Here is a 23,740-nt window from a genome sequence, read left to right as displayed (position 1 = left end):
GATAGTTTGCTCACATCGTTTTCAAGAACATCTACCCCACCTTCTGTCCTACAGAAGCCATTTTCAAATCAAACCGTTTTTTCCTGAAATTCATACAAATAAATCCATTTAAGTCCTTCTTAGTTTGAATTTTACGTGAAATATTAACGGTTTACATGCAAAACTGCAGCAGTTACGTGTGCTGTCATGTCTGTGAATGATAGAATATCTTCATTTGACACTGGATTCATCGTGACGCTGCTTTGAAACTGAACATCTGAGTCACTTCAACAAGACGCCAGAATTGCCTATTTTTCGTTTCCCCTCCGCCGGCGATGACAGATAAGGTGACTTCCTGCCGTACCCAAAGTGTTTCCCGCCGACCGGGTGTCGAGGATTTAATTATCGGGTCTGGCTCGGAACCAAATTCAAAAGCCCGACAGCAGCCGCTCGTCAGATCCCGATGACGTGTGCATCTGGTGGATCCATCTCTGGCGCTGAGGCCGGGCTTGTTAAAGCAGGAGATGAGTTGGGTGATATACTGCCGGCCTGGCTCGGCTGGAGGTGAGACTCCACTTCTCTCTCCATCAAGTCGTCGCTCGCCTCAACCTCGCTCGCTTCTCTTGATGCTTCCCATGTATCTGAAGTCGCTGGTTGATGATGTGAAAATGGGACGACTAGAGATGAACGCTGTTGGTGGGGAAGAAAAAGAATTGCGACTTCGTATATCATCTTTTGTGTCATTGAATGAAACACAAAAAACATAGATGGTTTGATACATCAACATATAAACTCTTCCTAACTGTAGAAAAAGGCCTACATCTGATTATAAAATGAGACAAATTGATGCATCAATTGATACAAATGAAATAACTTCATTTAACTGTTAATTTGTTCAAAGAAAAACCTTCAATCACGGTACAATATAAACGTTGAGCCTTATAAACGTGAAGAATAAATATCATGAGTTAAAATGAATCAGAGAAGAAACAATAGTTTGATAAATAAATGTGAATCTGGTGCTTTTTGTTTCTAGCTGTGTCTTGTTTGTTTAATCAAAATATTGTATTATTCGCCACCAAAGACGCTTCGTTTGCTTCTTCTGTTGGATCTACTGAAGTAATTTCCTCAAAACAAAACTTGTAGCATTCGTGTTTATCTCTTACATCACTATGTCATTCTGAACTGAAAAAAAGAACTAGGTCTTTATCTTTAAATATTATTCTATTCACCTTATTCTGCTAACTCCCTTAGCTTTGAAAATATCCCAGCTACTTGGGGCAAGAGGCAGGAGACACTCTGGACAATAACACTGAGAGTTAAACACAGTGAAATAAACATTTAGAGGACATTTTCAACAAGGACTGGCGATGAAGAAAATGAAAATAACCCCCAAAAAACAAAGAATAAGAACAACAGTTTGACGGATGTGACAGTGGCAAACCAAAAGAATGCAGAAGGAATGAGAAACAACAAGATGATGATAAATGTGGACAAACTAAAAAAATAGTGATGGAAATTATTGCAGCACGAAAAAAAGAGTAAAAGAATAAGAAAAAACTAAAGTGATGAAGCAAGTATGACGTTGATGATGGCAGAGAAAGAACAACAACCACAGAAAATCGGACAAATAAAGACTAAATGACAAAAAGCAGAATCAAAAAAACCTGAATCATCACATCCCATAATATTTTGATTGGTTCCTAAACAAAACACAACAAACAAAAGTAAATTAATATAAATAATATTAAATAAAAAAGTAATATTTTTGTGTAGAGCTGAGCTAACACTGTGCTAACACTATGCTAATGCTATCCTAACTTAGATTCCGTGCGAAAAAAAGATTGTAAGGATAGTTTCTTATTTTTTATCCAGAACATTTGAACATGATAAAACATGTTCTAAACCTGTAACTACTCTGAACAGGTGGAGGTCCCGGGACAGAGGCGGGCCATGTATCCATCAATGAGGCGCCAACAGTCGACAGAAAACTATTCACATTTACAGGCTGAAGTTACAAATTAGCTTGTAAGTAACAGCTTCTGTCGTCTCTTCAGATCTTTCGCTGCGTAGAACATAATTTCTCAACGTGCCGACTGTGCGACTTCACGTGGCGCAGTGGCGACAGTAGACCCCCGCCCCCCCCCCCACATCCATGAGCGGGTCGTGTTACATAGCCTTGCTTGACGACACTTGTGAAGCCTCTGACTTCTCGGTCGTCTTCATGACGGTGGAGAACACGAGAACTGCAGTGGGATGACAGATAAAACAAATGGTGTCCGCGAGTCTTAGACGTGAAGGAGACGACAGATTGATGTCTTTGACTAAAGTCAACTTCCTGGATCTCAGCAGGCCCCGTGAGCTACTCTTACTGGCCCGCATCGGCCCTTCCTGACCTGTGAGACTCCAGTAGGATGAGGGGTTGAGGGCTTGTTTTCTACCGAGACACCTCTGCGGGGTCGTCCTGAACCTTGTAAATTCCAGAGGTGGAAATGTGTTTAACCTTTTCAGTGCTTCTGAGGAAGTTCCTGAGATGCTAGTAACTAGCTGATGAGTTGGTGTGAGACCTTTGTAAATAGTAAAGGACAAGAGCGGTCCTGTCCTGGTTAAGAAGGAGATTTAAGGACAGAACTGTGTTACACTAAAACACTTTGTTACATTACACTTTGTTACAAACCACTTTGTTACATACCACTTTGTTACATACCACTTTGTTATGTGACACTTTGTTACAAACCACTTTGTTACAAACCACTTGTTACATAACACTTTGTTACATAACACTTTGTTACAAACCACTTTGTTACATACCACTTTGTTATGTGACACTTTGTTACATACCACTTTGTTACAAACCACTTTGTTACAAACCACTTTGTTACATACCACTTTGTTACAAACCACTTTGTTACAAACCACTTTGTTACATACCACTTTGTTACAAACCACTTTGTTACATACCACTTTGTTATGTGACACTTTGTTACATACCACTTTGTTACAAACCACTTTGTTACAAACCACTTTGTTACATACCACTTTGTTACAAACCACTTTGTTACAAACCACTTTGTTACAAACCACTTTGTTACAAACCACTTTGTTACATACCACTTTGTTACAAACCACTTGTTACATAACACTTTGTTACATAACACTTTGTTACAAACCACTTTGTTACATACCACTTTGTTATGTGACACTTTGTTACATACCACTTTGTTACAAACCACTTTGTTACAAACCACTTTGTTACAAACCACTTTGTTACATACCACTTTGTTACAAACCACTTTGTTACATACCACTTTGTTACATAACACTTTGTTACATAACACTTTGTTACATACCACTTTGTTACAAACCACTTTGTTACAAACCACTTTGTTACAAACCACTTTGTTACAAACCACTTTGTTATGTGACACTTTGTTACATACCACTTTGTTACAAACCACTTTGTTACAAACCACTTTGTTACAAACCACTTTGTTACATACCTCTTTGTTACAAACCACTTTGTTACATACCACTTTGTTACATAACACTTTGTTACATACCACTTTGTTACATACCACTTTGTTACAAACCACTTTGTTACATACCACTTTGTTACATAACACTTTGTTACATAACACTTTGTTACAAACCACTTTGTTACATACCACTTGTTACATAACACTTTGTTACATACCACTTTGTTACAAACCACTTTGTTACATACCACTTTGTTACATAACACTTTGTTACATAACACTTTGTTACAAACCACTTTGTTACATACCACTTGTTACATAACACTTTGTTACATAACACTTTGTTACAAACCACTTTGTTACAAACCACTTGTTACATAACACTTTGTTACATAACACTTTGTTACAAACCACTTTGTTACAAACCACTTTGTTATGTGACACTTTGTTACAAACCACTTTGTTACAAACCACTTTGTTATGTGACACTTTGTTACATACCACTTTGTTACATAACACTTTGTTACATAACACTTTGTTACAAACCACTTTGTTACAAACCACTTTGTTATGTTACACTTTGTTACATACCACTTTGTTACATAACACTTTGTTACAAACCACTTTGTTACATACCACTTTGTTACATACCACTTTGTTACATAACACTTTGTTACAAACCACTTTGTTACATACCACTTTGTTACATACCACTTTGTTACAAACCACTTTGTTACATACCACTTTGTTACATACCACTTTGTTACATACCACTTTGTTACATAACACTTTGTTACATACCACTTTGTTATGTTACACTTTGTTACATGACACTTTGTTACATAACACTTTGTTACAAACCACTTTGTTATGTTACACTTTGTTACATGACACTTTGTTACATAACACTTTGTTACAAACCACTTTGTTATGTTACACTTTGTTACATACCACTTTGTTACATACCACTTTGTTACATAACACTTTGTTACATACCACTTTGTTATGTTACACTTTGTTACATGACACTTTTTTTACAAGACACTTTGTTACATGACACTTTGTTACATAACACTTTGTTACATACCACTTTGTTATGTTACACTTTGTTACATGACACTTTGTTACATAACACTTTGTTACAAACCACTTTGTTATGTTACACTTTGTTACATGACACTTTGTTACATAACACTTTGTTACATGACACTTTGTTACATACCACTTTGTTATGTTACACTTTGTTACATGACACTTTGTTACATAACACTTTGTTACAAACCACTTTGTTATGTTACACTTTGTTACATGACACTTTGTTACATAACACTTTGTTACAAACCACTTTGTTATGTTACACTTTGTTACATGACACTTTGTTACATACCACTTTGTTATGTTACACTTTGTTACATGACACTTTGTTATGTTACACTTTGTTACATGACACTTTGTTACATAACACTTTGTTACAAACCACTTTGTTATGTTACACTTTGTTACATGACACTTTGTTACATACCACTTTGTTACATGACACTTTGTTACATACCACTTTGTTATGTTACACTTTGTTACATGACACTTTGTTACATACCACTTTGTTACATGACACTTTGTTACATACCACTTTGTTATGTTACACTTTGTTACATGACACTTTTTTTACAAGACACTTTGTTACATGACACTTTGTTACATACCACTTTGTTACATGACACTTTGTTACATACCACTTTGTTATGTTACACTTTGTTACATAACACTTTGTTACGAACCACTTTGTTATGTTACACTTTGTTACATGACACTTTGTTACATAACACTTTGTTACATACCACTTTGTTACATGACACTTTGTTACAAACCACTTTGTTATGTTACACTTTGTTACATGACACTTTTTTTACAAGACACTTTGTTACATGACACTTTGTTACATACCACTTTGTTACATGACACTTTGTTACATACCACTTTGTTATGTTACACTTTGTTACATGACACTTTGTTACATACCACTTTGTTACATGACACTTTGTTACATACCACTTTGTTATGTTACACTTTGTTACATGACACTTTGTTACATAACACTTTGTTACATACCACTTTGTTACATGACACTTTGTTACATACCACTTTGTTATGTTACACTTTGTTACATGACACTTTGTTACATAACACTTTGTTACAAACCACTTTATGTTACACTTTGTTACATAACACTTTGTTACATACCACTTTGTTACATGACACTTTGTTACATACCACTTTGTTATGTTACACTTTGTTACATGACACTTTTTTTACAAGACACTTTGTTACATGACACTTTGTTACATACCACTTTGTTACATGACGCTTTGTTACATACCACTTTGTTATGTTACACTTTGTTACATGACACTTTGTTACATAACACTTTGTTACATACCACTTTGTTACATGACACTTTGTTACATACCACTTTGTTATGTTACACTTTGTTACATGACACTTTTTTTACATGACACTTTGTTACATAACACTTTGTTATGTTACACTTTGTTACATACCACTTTGTTATGTTACACTTTGTTACATGACACTTTGTTACATACCACTTTGTTACATGACACTTTGTTACATAACACTTTGTTATGTTACACTTTGTTACATGACACTTTGTTACATACCACTTTGTTACATGACACTTTGTTACATACCACTTTGTTATGTTACACTTTGTTACATGACACTTTTTTTACAAGACACTTTGTTACATACCACTTTGTTATGTTACACTTTGTTACATGACACTTTTTTTACAAGACACTTTGTTACATGACACTTTGTTACATAACACTTTGTTACATACCACTTTGTTACATGACACTTTGTTACATACCACTTTGTTATGTTACACTTTGTTACAAGACACTTTGTTACATGACACTTTGTTACATAACACTTTGTTACATACCACTTTGTTACAAACCACTTTGTTATGTTACACTTTGTTACATGACACTTTGTTACATAACACTTTGTTACATACCACTTTGTTACAAACCACTTTGTTACATGACACTTTGTTACAAACCACTTTGTTATGTTACACTTTGTTACATGACACTTTGTTACATACCACTTTGTTACATAACACTTTGTTACAAACCACTTTGTTATGTTACACTTTGTTACATGACACTTTGTTACATGACACTATGTTTCATGACACTTTGTTTCATGACACTTTGTAACGTGACACTTTGTTATGTTACACTTTGTTACATGACATTTTGTTACAAACCACTTTGTTACGTGCCACTTTGTTATGTTACACTTTGTTTCATGACACTTTGTTACGTGACACTTTGTTACAAACCACATTGTAACATGACACTATGTTACATGACACTATGTTACATGACACTATGTTTAATGACACTTTGTAACAAACCACTTTGTTACAATCCACTTTGTTATATGACACTTGGTTACATGACACTATGTTTCATGACACTTTGTTACATTACACTTTGTTACATGACACTTTGTTACATGTCACTTAGTTACAAACCACATTGTTACATGACACTATGTTACATGACACTATGTTTCATGACACTTTGTTACATACCACTTTGTTACAAACCACTTTGTTATGTTACACTTTGTTACATGACACTTTGTTACATAACACTTTGTTACATACCACTTTGTTACAAACCACTTTGTTATGTTACACTTTGTTACATGACACTTTGTTACATACCACTTTGTTACATAACACTTTGTTACATAACACTTTGTTACAAACCACTTTGTTATGTTACACTTTGTTACATGACACTTTGTTACAAACCACTTTGTTATGTTACACTTTGTTACATGACACTTTGTTACAAACCACTTTGTTATGTTACACTTTGTTACATGACACTTTGTTACATACCACTTTGTTACATAACACTTTGTTACATAACACTTTGTTACAAACCACTTTGTTATGTTACACTTTGTTACATGACACTTTGTTACATACCACTTTGTTACATAACACTTTGTTACAAACCACTTTGTTATGTTACACTTTGTTACATGACACTTTGTTACATGACACTATGTTTCATGACACTTTGTTTCATGACACTTTGTAACGTGACACTTTGTTATGTTACACTTTGTTACATGACACTTTGTTACAAACCACTTTGTTATGTTACACTTTGTTTCATGACACTTTGTTACGTGACACTTTGTTATGTTACACTTTGTTACATTACACTTTGTTACGTGCCACTTTGTTACAAACCACATTGTTACATGACACTATGTTACATGACACTATGTTACATGACACTATGTTACATGACACTATGTTTAATGACACTTTGTAACAAACCACTTTGTTACAATCCACTTTTTATATGACACTTGGTTACATGACACTTGGTTACATGACACTTTGTTACATGACACTTTGTTACATGACACTTTGTTACATGACACTATGTTACATGACACTATGTTTCATGACACTTTGTTACATTACACTTTGTTACATGACACTTTGTTACAAACCATATTGTTACATGACACTTTGTTATGTGACACTATGTTACGTTACATGACAATATGTAACATGACACTATGTTACATGTCAATGGCTTCGTTAAGCAAATGCTACTCAACTCAAACATGACACAAAATCAACACACATACCTGGGTTAGTTATAGGAAGTTGTGTTGAAATGGTGTTCCTCCTCTCTCATCCCGAGTAGCTGGGATTGATTAACTAATTCCATGTTGTCCTTCAAAACAACAAATGTACATGTTTTGTAGCACTTTATACTATCTTTGAACAATTTTCAACTATAATCAAACAATTTTCAACTTTAAACAAACTATTTTCAACTATAATCAAACAATTTTCAACTGTAATCAAACTATTTTCAACTATAATCAAACAATTTTCAACTATAATCAAACAATTTTCAACTGTAATCAAACAATTTTCAACTATAATCAAACAATTTTCAACTATAATTAAACAATTTTCAACTGTAATCAAATAAATGTCAACGGTAATCAAAAGTTTTCATCTCTAATAAAACTATTATTTTATGCAGGTTGTACCGAGTTATTTGTGTGGCATTTATTTTAATGGTCATATGTTTTACATGTGTTTTACATCATACATTAGTCAAACATTCTCTCCTGGATCTGTCTGACATTGTAACAAGTCAACGAGCTTCAATCTCACTGACGCCTCCGCCCGTGGTCTCCGAGAGCAGCAGAGACATCACTTCTCAGCAGAAGTTTTACAGCCGCAGCGTTCAGATGTCGGAAGCTGGTCACTGATAGATTTGTGGAGGGATGTTGCAGCTGAAGGGGGTCGGTGTCAGACCCGCCACAGACGTCTGCCTCGCCGAGTGCTCGGAAGGCCAGAGAGCAGCGACTCCCGGCATCCTCTCCTTTTTCCGGGGCCAGATTTACGAGGCTGTGTGTACACCGGGTTGTATTCTTAGCGCTCAGCAGTCCTCCCCGGGCAGACGGCTGTTGACATTGATTGGCTGCTATCTGGGTGGCTGTCAATTGAAGAGACAGTCGAGCGCATTTTCATACCTCGCGGCGCTCTCAGGAATGTCATATATCTGGAGGTCCTCGATGTGTGGTCGGAGCGAAGCTGGACTTGGGGAATTCAGGGTCTTGAAGATAAGGAGTGAGAATCTTGCACTTGCTTTGATCAAACTTTTTTTTAGATTATTTTCTCGAGACGACTTCCGCGACCGGGCGAGCGTGTCAGGACTCCCACTGCTCAGGGTCAGACGCCATTGTAAATTAGCCTGTTATCTCACTTAGAACAACAGCTTCATTAACAAAAAGGTCTCAGGAGTAGTTAGAGACTAAAACCTTTATCTTTACAGCTTCTTAGAAAAACTCCTTGTGGGGTCAGCAGAGGCTCGGGACTAGCAACGACTTAATTTTAGCTGCTGAACGTTGGCTTTTAATACATGTTTCAACCAAGGCCTGGGGGCCAAATCTGACCCACAATGTCGTCTGATGTGGCCCACTGGATGGTCGAAAGAAATCAAAGCAGGTGATAAAATCCCATAAGGGTGACACCCCTTTTTAGTACGTTCTAAGGGTTGTTAGCTCCCCTGCCAAGCCACGTGTTAAAATCTCATGGTTCTAGGTGTGAATGTTTGGATAGTTTCCTAGAGAGAGAGTTCAGCACTGCATTGTGGGCGACTGAGAAAAGGTTCCTGTATATTGGTGTCTTAAATAAAGTGCCCTGCGTCCTTTAAAATGGAGGTGGTCAGCAAAGTCCTCACCACTCCTGGGTTCGGCCATAAGATGGTGAAACATTTGTCTTGTTTCCCCTATGTTTAGGTCTAGGTATTCCTCAGTGTACTGGACATCATACATGTTTTCTCCGTTAGACTGACTAGATTTTGACTTCGAGTGTTTACATGACTTGAGAAGGTGTTTGCTGAAGATCTTCTTAAATTTTGCGATTCGGCTTCTATGCAAGGTTTTACAAGGTTATTTCGTTTCTCTTCCTTGTAAAGTTTGGTATCTTTTCTCTTCTCACCGGTAGCTTTGAATTATGTTTTTAAAAAGGTTGTGATACTTTAAGATAGAGAACAGGCTCATACATTCACCGGACAATTGGATACGAAAAAAGTTTTCCCAACAGCATTTGAAACTAGCGCACTTTCAGTAGCTGTTTTCGTAATCCGAACCACATCTGGATCCAGTTAGATTTGAGTTTTTGATGGTCCCACTGTATATCTTAAGCTACATTTTCCTGAAATGGACTCAAACACTGTCCCAGCTACCGAGGACCACCACAGTGTATTAATCTTTGGCATTTTGTCATTGATTCCTTTCCTGCTGATTTTCCTGACGAAAATGAGTAAAAACAACCATGAAGTTTTACTAGACCCTACGATCACTTAAGTGTACCACAATTCAAGACGTGATTTGTCCTGAAGATCAGTCACACTTTGTGAGATAAACGTTCATTTTCTGTCTCAATTTGCAGCTTTTGTCTGAATCTCCTGCGAATGCTAAACCACTTCTTTACTCCTGTGATACAAGGCCGGCATAACTAACACTTATCACTGGTTGTCTGTCATCCACCTTCGGTAAAATATGAAGGATGAGGACCATAAATACTAAACATCCCATCCAAACCCCCCTCGCGTCCTGCTTTATCCATCATCTTCTGCTGGTGCACTCCAATATTCTGCCTGCAGTCAGATACATTGCTCGAAGCAAACAATCATGGAATTTATTTGCGTGGCCTTGCTGCATGATCAGTAAAGCAGATTCGCTTTCGTCATCTGTTTTTTTACCTGGTAAACTGCTGGACAGGAATGTCTGAGAGAAGCGAGAACAGTGGTGTAGTGGTTTACTCCGGGTACCACAGTCCAAAAACACACAGAGGTCGATTGAGATCTTTAAATCGTCAGCAGTACGACCATAAATCTGACGTCGACCGTGGATGAATGCGATGTTCCGTTGCTGTAGGTGGGGTCGAACAACGGCGCTGTTTTGTGACAAAATGAGCCGGACCATGTCAAGCTTGTCAACAGGCACTGACGGAGTACTGTGAGGAGGAAGTTGTGAGGGTTACGGGCTAATATATGAGCCATTCGTGGATAGTTTTTGAGGAAGTAGCAAGATTTAGCAATGAAAAATGCTGCATTTTAGTTGGCTTTGTTACCCCCTCACGGGTGATACAAGGGTCCTACGAAGATCTATTTTGACCGACCATGAACCGCTCTGTGTCTGGACTGAACCTGATTTTCCATTTTTCGCCAAGGCCAAAAACGGTTGTTTGCTTTCTTTGTACTAATACAGTGAATAGGTTCAGCCAAGACTCATACATGACAAAGGCAGTGAACATCAGATTAATTTGTCACTTAAGTGTGGCTTAAAAAAGTTTCAACCTTTTTAAAGTCACTTTTCCTTTAATTCCTTGTAATCTTTCGGAATCTGACGCGGTTGCCGGAAATAATTCCATGCAAGCAAGATAAAGGGAGAGTAAAATATTTGCATTTTTTCATTTAAAATATTTTTCAATTTTTTTTATCTTATTAAAATCCCAGTGCAACGCTGGGTACTTCAACTACTGCGTCAGATGCATGTCATTCTTTCGGACGAGAACAGGCTTATACGTTCACTCATGGGGAGTTCAATAGGTTGTAACTTGACGCCACACTAAAGTCATAAAGGCTTGTCTCAGGATAACCTGTATTGCCACAAAGAAGTGAATATAAATTCAAATATAACAGACATGATTTTGTGGACTTTATTAGAATGTAAACGATGAATAGCTCTGACATTTTGTCACCGACCTTTCAACTCCAGTGAAAACGATCGAAGACAATCTAATAACATAAATGCTTAAGAAGGAAACTACGTTAAAACAGACTACCGTTGGGGAAAGTTGCTTTGCGAACCAGCATTAGTCTAATTTTAAAATTAAAAGACTTAACAAGTGGTACATTCAAAACTGATGATTACTTCTTTCCTGAATTGCTTCAATATTTTCATTGGCTCTGTCATGTTCTGTCAGTACTATTTTGGCGTTAAATTGTGTGTTCTGAGACGGCCTTAAGAGAAGTGAGTGTTGCAAATCACATAAACTTAAAATCCTTTTAACAAAGAAAATACACATATTGAATATTTCTATTTTCCCAATAAAGATTTTTATTCATTCAGTATAGTACTGAATCTCAAATAAAAAGCCAAAGCTTTTCAGTTTAAACCCGATTATGTGGCATTATCAGGATCGGAAATGAGATCCTTTTATTGTCAATATTTAGTGTGTGGTGGTATTACAGAATAAAAAAATAAAATGGATTAATAGAATATAATAAATGAAATAGTGGTGATCTTGGTTCCACAAGGTCTTATTTTTATCTCCAACATTAGATGTACACATACATTTTCTGGGTCAGATTTATAGTTAAAGCACCGTTGAAGTAGACAGCAGTGTCCAAATCTTACTACAGAGTTGAGAGTCGAGATGCTGACTGACAAGCGGGATGATCAACTTGTGTTGAAGTTGTGCGTCCGTGCGTTTCCCTCAGGTGCCAATTCATTTCCTGTCCGCCACACATCCGTACACTCGCCACCTCTGTGGAACAGCTTACGGGGAAAAGAAGGAGCCGTGTGTGTTTTATTGACTGCAGTGCCAACAAGCTCATAATTACCAAGAAAATATTTGGCAGTTTGTTCAGCTGATGTGTTGTGCTCATGAGCGCTCACATAAATTTAAAACACCAAGTCCCTAGGTGGAGGTTTATTTTATGGCGAGAGGGGGTTCAGAAAACACTGCAGACTGATGTGCGGTTGGTGCTGAGCGAACCCTCATGGTCGACGTACCCTGTGAGCTCAGATATTTGACTGATGACAAGATAATATGTCGAGTTCCAATTACTTAGACGCATAAATATTCTTTATGTTGGACCATCTCGCTGAGGTGTAGACTCTCTTTGTTGCCAAAAAAGCTGTTAAACGTCAAATACACACACTACCCAAGAAGGATCATCTCATCCATCAACTCGAATGTTTTTGGAGGACACCAGTAAACGAACAACTCCAGTTGATTTTGATTATTATGATTGAATTCCTGTGTGGTGGGTTTCTTTATTATGTCGACCCAGACCTCTGTCTCTCCTGGAACATACTCAACCTCCTGAGTTTTCTGATCACGCCAAAGACATAATATTTCGGGGTAAAAAATGCCCAAGTCCTCTCAACTGGCCATCTTTTGGACTTTGAGTCTCACCCTATTGCTAAAATAGAGGTTCAGACCTTAAGTGTTGAATGAGTAGGTTATATGAAGAATTAATGCAGAGAGGCTGTAGTCGTGAGAAGGGAATTGGGCCTCGATCTGGAGGCGTTAGACGCCAGACGTAGGCGTTCGTGGAGGCCAATGTGGAGCGTTTCAAGTGGTAAACACAAGCATCATGCTTTAGTTTAAAAAATCGGAATTCGAGCGACAATTGGCAGTACAATCAGGACCCAGAATACACAGTGTTGTGTGTATTTATCCTGGAAGATAAACTCATCGTTGCCAATATTAAGAAGCTTTATCATCCAAAATGTCCATTCTAGTAGGACAAAGAAGATTTTGACTTGAAGCAAGTCAGTGAGACAGTGATAGTTCCAGGTGATTTTTGAAATTCACCAACAGTTATAGATCAATAGATGGATAGACAGACAGATAGATAGATAGATAGACAGACAGACAGACAGACAGACAGACAGACAGACAGACAGACAGACAGACAGACAGACAGACAGACAGACAGACAGACAGACAGACAGACAGACAGACAGACAGACAGATAGATGTTGTCAAAGTCATTTTCCTGGAATAATAACAAAATGTGGTTATTGTAGACCCACGCCCCAGTAGATTGACTGATCTCTGACGCCAGAAAGTAGCAAACGATCACGCGTTAAGGCCTCAAAATTTGCTGAGAAGGGTTGGTACTGCAGTGAAATTCTTGTTATGGTCATTTTCAGCCAAAGATATTTTGGTCAATACCCATGTTTGAGATTAGCGGTAGATGGACAGTTAAAGCGTAAAGCTGAGTCAGCTGTTTTATCGTTTCAAAACACACCATCAGGATGATTTTTTTCCATGACCGAAGACATGATTCTTATGTATGTATCTGCCTGTTCCTACATGTGTGTCTGTAACTTCAAGGAGACACTGTAAAGCAGCTTGTCGAGTGGTTTGACAATGGTTGAAGAGGTGAAAGTTTGAACCCCAGGATGTCGACGATTGAACTCACATGAGACGTTTGTGTATCATTAAACCAGATCCTTACGTCTTAAAGTGAGAGATTGTCCAGTGGCCTCTCCCGACGAAAAGCCTGTTTGTGATCATCATAGAAATGTTGATCTGCCTTCTTCACCCCTTTTTCATTCTCGTAGCTTCCTCACTACATCCAATAACTTCAGCCTCTCGACCTTTAATGAAGACATTTCAGCCCAACTTTCCCTTCGTCTGACGTTTGCTGTCACCGCGACAAAATATTCCTCCACACTCTCCCTCCAATTTACTGTCAGCAGTAGCTGCTACACTCTCTGCATCCCCCCCTTTTTCCACCCACCTCTCTTCTCTATTCATTTCTTACCTCTTCCTCCTCCCAAAAAGACCCCCCCCCCCCACAGCTGCACCTCCCTCTGCTCACTTTGCATAAGGAGCCAGTGTGGAGGAACTTTTTGGGATTCTCCGAGCGAGGACATTTGTGAGTGTGGGGGTCACAGGGAGAGAATGCTGTCAGGACTGGCTCTGCTGCTGCTGGTCTGCCTCCACGTGCGGGTCCAGGGGAAGCCGCGGTCACAGGTAAATCCACCCCGAGACTCCGGAGTCGGACCCTATTAATCATCCTGTGGTGTGAGCGGCGTGGCTGGAGTGTCACTTCCCCACTTGCGGTGTCGCCGCTGTGATCCGAGGCTCGGCTCTCTCTCGCTCTCCCAGGGCTGTTTACTTTTCCACGGTGCATTCATGGTTTGGTGGGATTAGATTTCCCCTCCTGCTGGAAGTCTCTGTGAGCGTGAGCTCTGTGTCCAGGTTGTCTCCGGTGTCTCCTCAGGAATTAGTTCCGCCTGCAGGTCCGGGTCAGAAGTCTTGAGCTCACCTGTGTTGGTGGTGATTGACAAGGCTGCTGCCGTCACTGCTTGAACTGCCGAGATCTAGACGAGGATCTACAGTTTGTTGAAATTTCAAGTTGTTTTTTAATGATGGTATGGGTGTCGATCTGAGGTTTTCTATACCAGTACTGGTACTGATACCTTCTCTCCGATACCAATTCCTGAACCATACATTTTCGATAATATATGGCAAATTTCCAGTTCGATTTTTTGGCTTTGGTTAATTTCCACTTCAAGCTAATTTGAGCAAAAATTTACAAATCATTTCAAGTGCAACACTTTCTAACAAGCGACGAATTGATCTGATGTTAACTGTCTTTGTCACGTATGAGTCTTGAGTCTTGACTTACTGAAGCATACTGGTCGGTGCCACGAGTTCTTTGTGTTATTAGTCTATGTTATTTATATTTGCACTTTGTCATCCCTTGCACTTTTCTTTTTTTTTTTTGTGCCCTTTGTTCTTGTTTTTTATAAAACTATCGTCTGCTGTGACCTGGAAACCCAATTTCCCGAAGGAGATCTCCAGTGGGATTAATAAAGTCTAATCTAATCTATGTTCATGCCTAGTCCTCGGAAACACTAGCATACACAAGTCTTTAGAGTTTAACAAGCAGCTGAAGTAGACAGTCAGCAGTTTGTATTTTAGGTGCTCAGTTATCGGCTCATTTGATGGACACTCAGAGTAGAGAAACTTGTCATATGTCTGCACTTTATGTTTTTATTAATGCTTGTATTCATTCATCCATCCAAAAACAAACAACTGATGTGGCTCCAATGTACAGTTAGATCATTCCTACAGAGCCAGAAGAGACAACAATAACACAAAGTTTGCTCACAAAATTGGACTTCCTATAAACAATGAAAGTCTGAATCATAAAACTCACATCAGTATTAAACAAGATCACGAGTCAAATAAAAACTTCACAAAGTGGCGATAGTTCCTTTGTTGTAGAGATAAATATTCCCTGTTTTTTGACTATTTTAATGTCGAAGAAAAAACTTAGATAACAGGATTTTTACATGTAGATAAGAGTGCATTTAAGGGTCAATTTGTCTTAGTTAAATTCTATGAAACACAAACATTAAATTATTATTTCCTTATGTACTGTCAACTTATTAATAAATAGTTGTTTTTTTACTATCCTAGAGTAGGGCTGAGTACCAAACTTTTTTTGTATGACGTACGGAAATATAAGTAGTAATGAGTTCCGAAACATGCTGCGTCTTTTAAAAAGCTAAAGTTTTTTTTAATGCAATTTCAATATTGCAATTTAGTTGTAAGAAAACAAGTTGGAGTGGGATTTTACCGAAGCAGAAAAACAAATGTGCAATAAAATTTTCTTTTAAAAATCTTTTAGAATTGATCTTATAAAATTGGTATTATTGGAACATCTTTTAAACCCAGTCTTATCCTAGAGTAGCACATAGTTAATAATGCTTGTACGTAATAATGACTGGTTTATAAACCTCACACATAACTATGTTGTTATTTAATGCTAAGATGTGTTTCTTGGTCCAACGACACATTTTTATGTTCTGAAATTAAAGAAAACCTAAAAACTAGAGAGTGAAATACCAAGTGCGTAAAACTGTGAACTTGACACTGGACTCACACCAACAGCCGCCATAGTGTGCGGCAGATGCACACACACGCCTCACACTGTGATGACTCAGTAAGTTCACTCAGTCACATTGTTTTTGTTAAATATAACTTCTTTTGCCTCTTGACCTTTGACTTCGATGTATAATTATTTGAATATAAGTACATTTACAACTTTATTGACACAGAAAATTATGTTTTGGAAACTCCATCTGATTGGACCAGCCCCCGACCAAGTTAGAAAATTAACCAATGGGCCCCTTTCTTTATCATAAGCCCCGCCCATTCAGTCGGAGCACTAGAAGATGTCATTGGAACAACCAGCTGTCAGTTAAAACAGCTGATTCTGTGTTTGGAATATGACCGAATGAATCAAATGATTCAGTGCGAGTCATCTGAGTCAGGTCAGGTAGTTAATTACGATGCATTATTGGCTCGTGTGGTTATGAAAGTACATCAACAAATATTATACATATAACTATTTTTCTAGTAGCTCGATCCTCTCGACTCGTGTGACGTCGACATAACAACACACTCATGTCGAGCATAACTGGACCACGTCTCTCTCTTCCTAAAACAGAAGTAACTCAATGCGTTTAAACGGCTGCAGATTCACTGGCCGCTGCTATTTCAGAGTGTTTTACAAGCCGAGAGCTTTTTACGAAGACATTCTGGCCTTCGCCCCCCTCGACCGGGCTCAGGGTTCAAAGGTCCATCCACGTGTCTTCTCACAACCACAACTGTTCAACAGGACGGAAAGTATTATCAGATTATTCTAGAAGTTTTTTTGTTTTTTTTTTGTGAGCGGTTGTTAATGGCGTCCCATTAACATGAACTCCCCTCATATTTGTTTCCATCGCTCCCATTTCGCTTGGAATTTGTTCTGCTTCTTATCCTCATTTCATCCCTTTCGGGTTACAGCACATAATTCCCACTTGTCACTCTTCCCACTTTGGTTTCACACATGTTGCTGCAGATTTTTTATTGTGGAGACGAGTGATTTCTATCCAAAACACTGGGTCTAGTTTTTCTGTGTTTGGCTCCAAACCCTAATTTGACATCTAGCTCCTGTACAAATATGACAGAAGGGAAGTCGTACAGCAAGAGTGATCCACTTTTTCTTTGAGGGTAAAGTTTCCAGTCGTGTTAAGAGAACTTGCGGAGGAGATTTGATTGAGTCTCAGGGGAGATGCTGTGAGTGTTTGTGAAGCACTTTTAAGGGCAAGTTGATCTTTATCTTAAAGTTCAACTAATGTGTTGATTTAAGTGTCTTAAAAAGATGTTGGATCATCAGAATGTGTCTGTTTGTACAAAACTCTCTTTTAAATTAATATTTATATTAGAAAATGTCCACTGAAAACACTTTGTTTTTCTGGAGATGAAATCTAGTTTACCATAACCACGGCTACTCTGCTACGATTGGTCAAACACCAAGGTTTGTCACAACCAGTAATCAATCTAGAAATTCTCCACCTCCAAGGGACTTGTTGTATAAGCAAAGTGGGGCGTGATTACAGCTGGCTGGAGGAGGAGTGAAGCCATTATTCAACTTAATGGACTCCGCCCTCGTAACCTCTCGTTCGCCAAGATTTCCGATTTTCAGGTTTCAACTTTATAAAGTTATACGTTGAAAATGTGTTCATGATGAGAGACTTACTGCTTCTTGGAGAGGAAGACTTCAACATTTGAAACATGTGAGATTATTATTATTATTATTTTCTATCTTGTGGGAGGGGCTTGTCCAATCAACTGGATCTTTAGAAACATTGTTTTCTGTGACTTTGTAGTATCAAGTTCTAAATGTACTTATATTACATTAATTAATTAATGTACATCAAATATCATAAATCAACAACCAAAAATGTTATGTTTGAAGGGGTGTGTATTGGCAAGAATCTGGTGATACGAAACATAATACTCTATACACATATACAATATATTGTTTGTATCGTAGTAACAAGGATATAGTCGTAGTATTGTTGAGTACTTGACTCTGGTGTTGCAGAATTTACAGACCACAAGACTCTTGACAAAGTCGTAACTGCTTTCAAAGTACGTCCAAACATCAGCTTTCAAAGATGTTGGAGTCAACTGTATCCTCTCGTACTTAGTCATGGCCAGGATCTCGCAGGATTTCATTGTACCTTTAGCTGCGGAGGACATAATTACTGCTGCCATCCAGTGGTAAAAGTTTAATTTCAACCAACAAAAACTTACAAATGTTGTGAATATATGCATATTATTTTTCCTTCAAATACACTTGTTATTGAAATATAAACCATGAAATAACTATTATATAAATAAATTATGGCTTCAAACAACAACAACAAATTAAACAATAGTATTGATACATTGCTGTTGAATATCGCCTCAGTATCGTGATAAAGAAAATATTGGAATATTTTAATGTATGGATATTTTCTTAAAACGCTAATATTATTAATCTAATAATATAAGAATAATGTTACTGTGTAAAGTCTAATGCGTCAGGGTTCATCTGCTACTCTACTCTACTCTACTCAACTCTACTCTACTCTACTCTAACAATCATTTGAAACATGTCGAGGCTTTTACTCTGGAAGATGTTTTCTGAAACTGCTGTGATGTTGGAGTCCATCTCTGAGCGGATGTGAGGCTAAATCATGGATATTCTGAGGCTTAATGTCTGTATTAGTGCTAATATCGCAGCATGTGAACTGAAGTTTGGCTCACGGAACCAGTTTAAGAAGCTGTTTGGAAAAGTTTTTCAGCTTCTGTTCATTAAGAACATCCAAGATTCCAGCATGTGGGCGACAGATGTTGCTTATAAATTAGAACCGTTCGCACATTTAATGGAGAATCTCCACCGGATTAAGTCAGATCTCACTCGTCTTAATAGTTTGAAAAGTGCTTCTTCTGCCTGAAAGTGATGTCATTTCCAGACACCAGGGTCTCGTCCTGAGCTCGGCGCTGCCGTAAATTCATTGTCGATAGAACGGAGCATCATTGGGACGTGGCCGCGGCCGGTGTATAGCATTTCCAGATGAGCTGGGACGTTGCATCAGACACGTCGGCTCTATTGGCAGCTCGTCAAAGAACATCGTTTTTAAAGTGTTAAGAGCTCAAGAACGTGTTCGACAAACAAGCACCTTCGACCTTGTCGCTCATAAATAAGAAAAGGTTTTTTAAAAGAACCTTCAAGGTTGTTTTTTTGCACCTTTATTCCCCAGCTGGACACAAATCACACTAAAACCTGCAAGAGTTGCCAAAACAAGTTAAAACTTGGGCGTATTGGATCAGAAACTTCTGCAGTCGATTATTATTTTTTATCTTAGAGTGCAATGAATCCTTTTAATAGAACTTGAAATAAAATAGTTTTTAAGATGTTACATTTAATCTGAGATTACCCATATTATAGTTATTATTGATAATGGTAATACTTAATTAAACTGATTAAATCAAATTAAATCTATATTTTATTTAAAAAACTGGATTGTTAAATTAAGTTTCTTACCCTGATGTGCAGCAGATTTAACACATATATATATATATGTTTTAGGGTTGTACTGTACATACTGTTTTTTCTAAATTTTAAGATTTTTTTGTACTAATATATTTTCCTTTTTTATTTTACCCACTGTTTTCTGTTGCTATGCACGGAGCAACTGCAACTAAACGCAGCACATGTCTCATTATTCATGTAAAATGTAACATATTGGTCGGTTTACCTTTGACTTTTGTATTTTATTCTGTTAAAATAAGTACATTTATAGCTTTATTGACACTAAACAGTCACAGAAAACAATGTTTTCTAAGGTCCATCTCATTGTGTTTATTAGCTGATTGTAGCTTCACTAGACTAGCACAGGAAACACACAACCTAGGCTGTCTCCCAAATCACGCACTTCTCCGAGTGCACTGGTTTATAGTACACATTAAGATCAAACACTGCCGCTACACACTTTACGGAAATGATTGGCAGCTTCTTCTTCTACTACCTTTTAACTTTGATCGAAACCAGAAGTTGGAACTCTATCGTCGAGCCTCAACAGCACTTTTCACCAATTGAAACAAATTATTAAGTTCTGTTTCATCTACGTCACTAAGATGGCGGCCGTTGATGGTGGAAAGTGTCCATCGATCCACACCCAATTTTCTGGCCATTTCAGTGCGCCAATTTAGTGGTCCTTACGCAATCAATTTTGGCACACTGCTAATTGGGACGCACTTGTGCACTCAAAATACCAAGTGTAAGTGCACGATTTGGGACACAGCAATAGTCTAATAGTTAACATGTTTTTTTAATGTGAAACATTGACACAAGATCTTTCTCCATTTAAAGTAAGATTAAGAAATAGTTGTGTTTATTTGTTGTATAGTTAAAAAGTATAAAATGTAGGTCATTAGCCGTAGCATGTTTTCTAACTCGATCGATATTTATCAGCACAGGACTGCTTTGAAATCACATTATATACTTATCGTGAATGTTTTATGGTCTATATTTCAATGAAGTGTGTATAAAGATAATGATTTTTTTTAATTTACAATGAACACGCCAATATTCATGGGCTTGATGATTTTTGTGTCACAATTAAACTTTTGGTTGCCAGATGGAAGCAGTTATAACATCCTTGGCAGCTAAATGACTGAGGACGAGAGGATACAGTCGACTACAGCAGCTTTTAAAGCTAATGTTTGGACATATTTTGGTTTCAACAAATGAAATCAGTTACGACTTCGTCAAGAGTCATGTGGTCTGTAAATTCGGCAACACCAGAGTCAAGTACTCAACAATACTAAAGTATCGCGATGTGTATCGTCATATTCTCTCCAATACACAGCATCTAGTTTTTACCTCCATATTCCTGGATATCTTCACACGTGAATCATTCTTTGCGTCGCTATTTTTCTTCCTGTTGAAGTTTCACTGTCGCGTTCAGGGAATTCCAAATGAACGTGAAACTAAGACTCATTACTTCCAGTTTTCTGTCCTCGACACAAAGTCAAGACAGCTGCCACGATGTCGAGGGTGGTCACTCTGACGGGACCCTGTGCGAGGCAGGATAAGAATCAGGGCTGAACTCCTGGGTATCTCCAGGCTAAGAAAACATCCTCGCGCTTAAGACTTCTACGGTTTCACTGTTTTTATTCGCTCGCTGCAGAAATCCAAGTTTCTGGCGAACCTCCAGAGGATTCTTTATTATGACCACGACGGCCACCGCCACGCAGGCCGTCGGACAAAGCGGGCCGTCACGGTTCGTTGACATGTTAATCCTCTCATCTGTTGCCCGGGTCTTAGTGCCACCAGGGGGGCTGTAACCTGCAGCAGGACCCTCAGCACAGACCTGGCTCTCACCCCTGCAGGAAAAGGAAGTAGCTCGAAACATCGGACTCATTACTGCTGATTTACAGCCCGAGTTTGGATATGAAACATATTATTTACGAGTTATTACAGGAACTAACAGTATACGCCTCATGTTTTGTGGTTGTAAAGTTAAGATTCTTTGATTTGTCTTATTAATAATAAGCAGATTTCTGGGTGGATCTGGGGGCGCCGGCTGGAACCTCATGAGATGATCTGAGATGAAAATACATGGGTTATGATGTGAAGCAGATCGCGGCGATCAAACCTGTTGCTCTGCTCTTGTGGACCTTTTTTCTTCTGACAAGTTCCACATCTGGAGGTTAATGTTGGCCCGAGATATTAGCGAGCGCTAAAATAGAAACGGCAGATAAAGACTCATCTGACTTGAATTCATGTCCTTGAAGGAGAAATCTGGCATCGTTGAGAGCGTATCTTCGCTGGGGCAGGTTTTCGTTAGGGTTGATGAACTGACCCAGAGTCTGTTTTTAATAATTTTTAATTTTGTTGTCTCAATAAGAATAACTTTTGTCTAGACGTAGTTAATTATGAAGACAAATGCTATTGTTTGTATATTTATTTTCCTTAAATATCACATTTTACTTTTATTTCATGGTTTATATTTAATAAAATGTGTTTAAAATAAAATAAATAGATTCTTTATTTACAATTAATAGCAGATATGCATTCTGTTTGTTCATTTTTGTGTTGCATTCAAACTTCCAGCCACTAGATGGCAGCAGTCATAACGACCCCTGTAGCTGAAGGAAAACATTTTTTACAAACATTAACAGTATTCATGGTGTCATTTTTACAATGAAATCCTGCAGATTCCCGGCGATGACTGAGGACGAGAGGATGCAGTCGACTCCAGCTGCTTTTAAAGCTGAAGTTTGGAGATATTTTAGTTTTAAAAAACAAATGAAAGTAGTTGCGACTTCGTAAAGAGTCATGTGGTCTGTAAATTCTGCAACACCAGAGTCAAGTACTCGACAATACTACAAGTATATACTTGTTACTACAGTATCGTGATATACAATATTTAGTGAATCGTTGTTCCTTTATCGTGAAACGTATCATATCTCAAGATCCAACACACACCTTATCATTAAGAGAATATGAAGCAAAGAAACATGTGAAAATGTTACTTATTTGTGCTTTAATACATTAAAAAATCAACTTAAAACACAACGTTATTTCACAGAAAGCACAATAATAAATCTATTGGAAGCCAAAGTTTGAATCAAATTTAGTTTGTTTGATTAAAACAGGATATGTTTCAAATTAATCAACGGCACAGAGATGTAGAATGGACACCAGTTAGTTTTTCAATCGATTTGTCTACTTCCGTATCGTCTGGACGACGTATTCGGGGCGAAGGAAAGTCTAGGACTCCCGGCTCAAGCTGCTGCCCCCACGACCCGACCCTAGATCGGTGGAAGAAGACATGAATTATAGATTTCCATCCATTTTTTTTCTGTTCCACTCTGCCACTTGAATCCTTACACTTTAGACTCTTTGAAATTCCGATTGTCAGAAAAGTTATACAAGAGTTTGACAAAAAACCCACAACTTTCCTCTCAAACTCAACCTTCTTCAAATCTGCGGTCCACATGCAAGTCAAGGGTTAAGAAGGCGTCCGATCAGTTTAAGCCAGACGTCCCACTGCTG

The 23,740-nt window shown here is 37.9% G+C and overlaps 1 protein-coding gene across 2 annotated transcripts in view; it reads left to right on the top strand.

Annotated features, from left to right (window-relative positions):
- The window catches only part of thsd4 (thrombospondin type 1 domain containing 4), a 63,277-nt gene that overhangs the window by 17,808 nt on the left and 21,729 nt on the right, over positions 1–23,740 (top strand). The window contains exon 1 of one of the 2 annotated variants that reach the window (XM_087793603.1): positions 14,747–14,820. The exons of the other annotated variant lie outside the window; for it this stretch is intronic. Within the exon in view, the coding sequence (XP_087649729.1) occupies positions 14,749–14,820 (72 nt within the window). The 5' untranslated portion in view covers positions 14,747–14,748. Of the gene's footprint in view, positions 1–14,746; positions 14,821–23,740 lie in introns of those variants that run through there. 2 annotated transcript variants of the gene reach the window in all.

Source organism: Callionymus lyra, chromosome 6 (genome assembly GCF_982586985.1).
Source record: "Callionymus lyra chromosome 6, fCalLyr1.hap1.1, whole genome shotgun sequence".
Classification (NCBI taxonomy): Eukaryota; Metazoa; Chordata; class Actinopteri; order Syngnathiformes; family Callionymidae; genus Callionymus; species Callionymus lyra.
The sequence above is the reverse complement of the archived record's forward strand: the minus strand, read 5'-3'. Positions and strand labels throughout refer to the sequence as shown.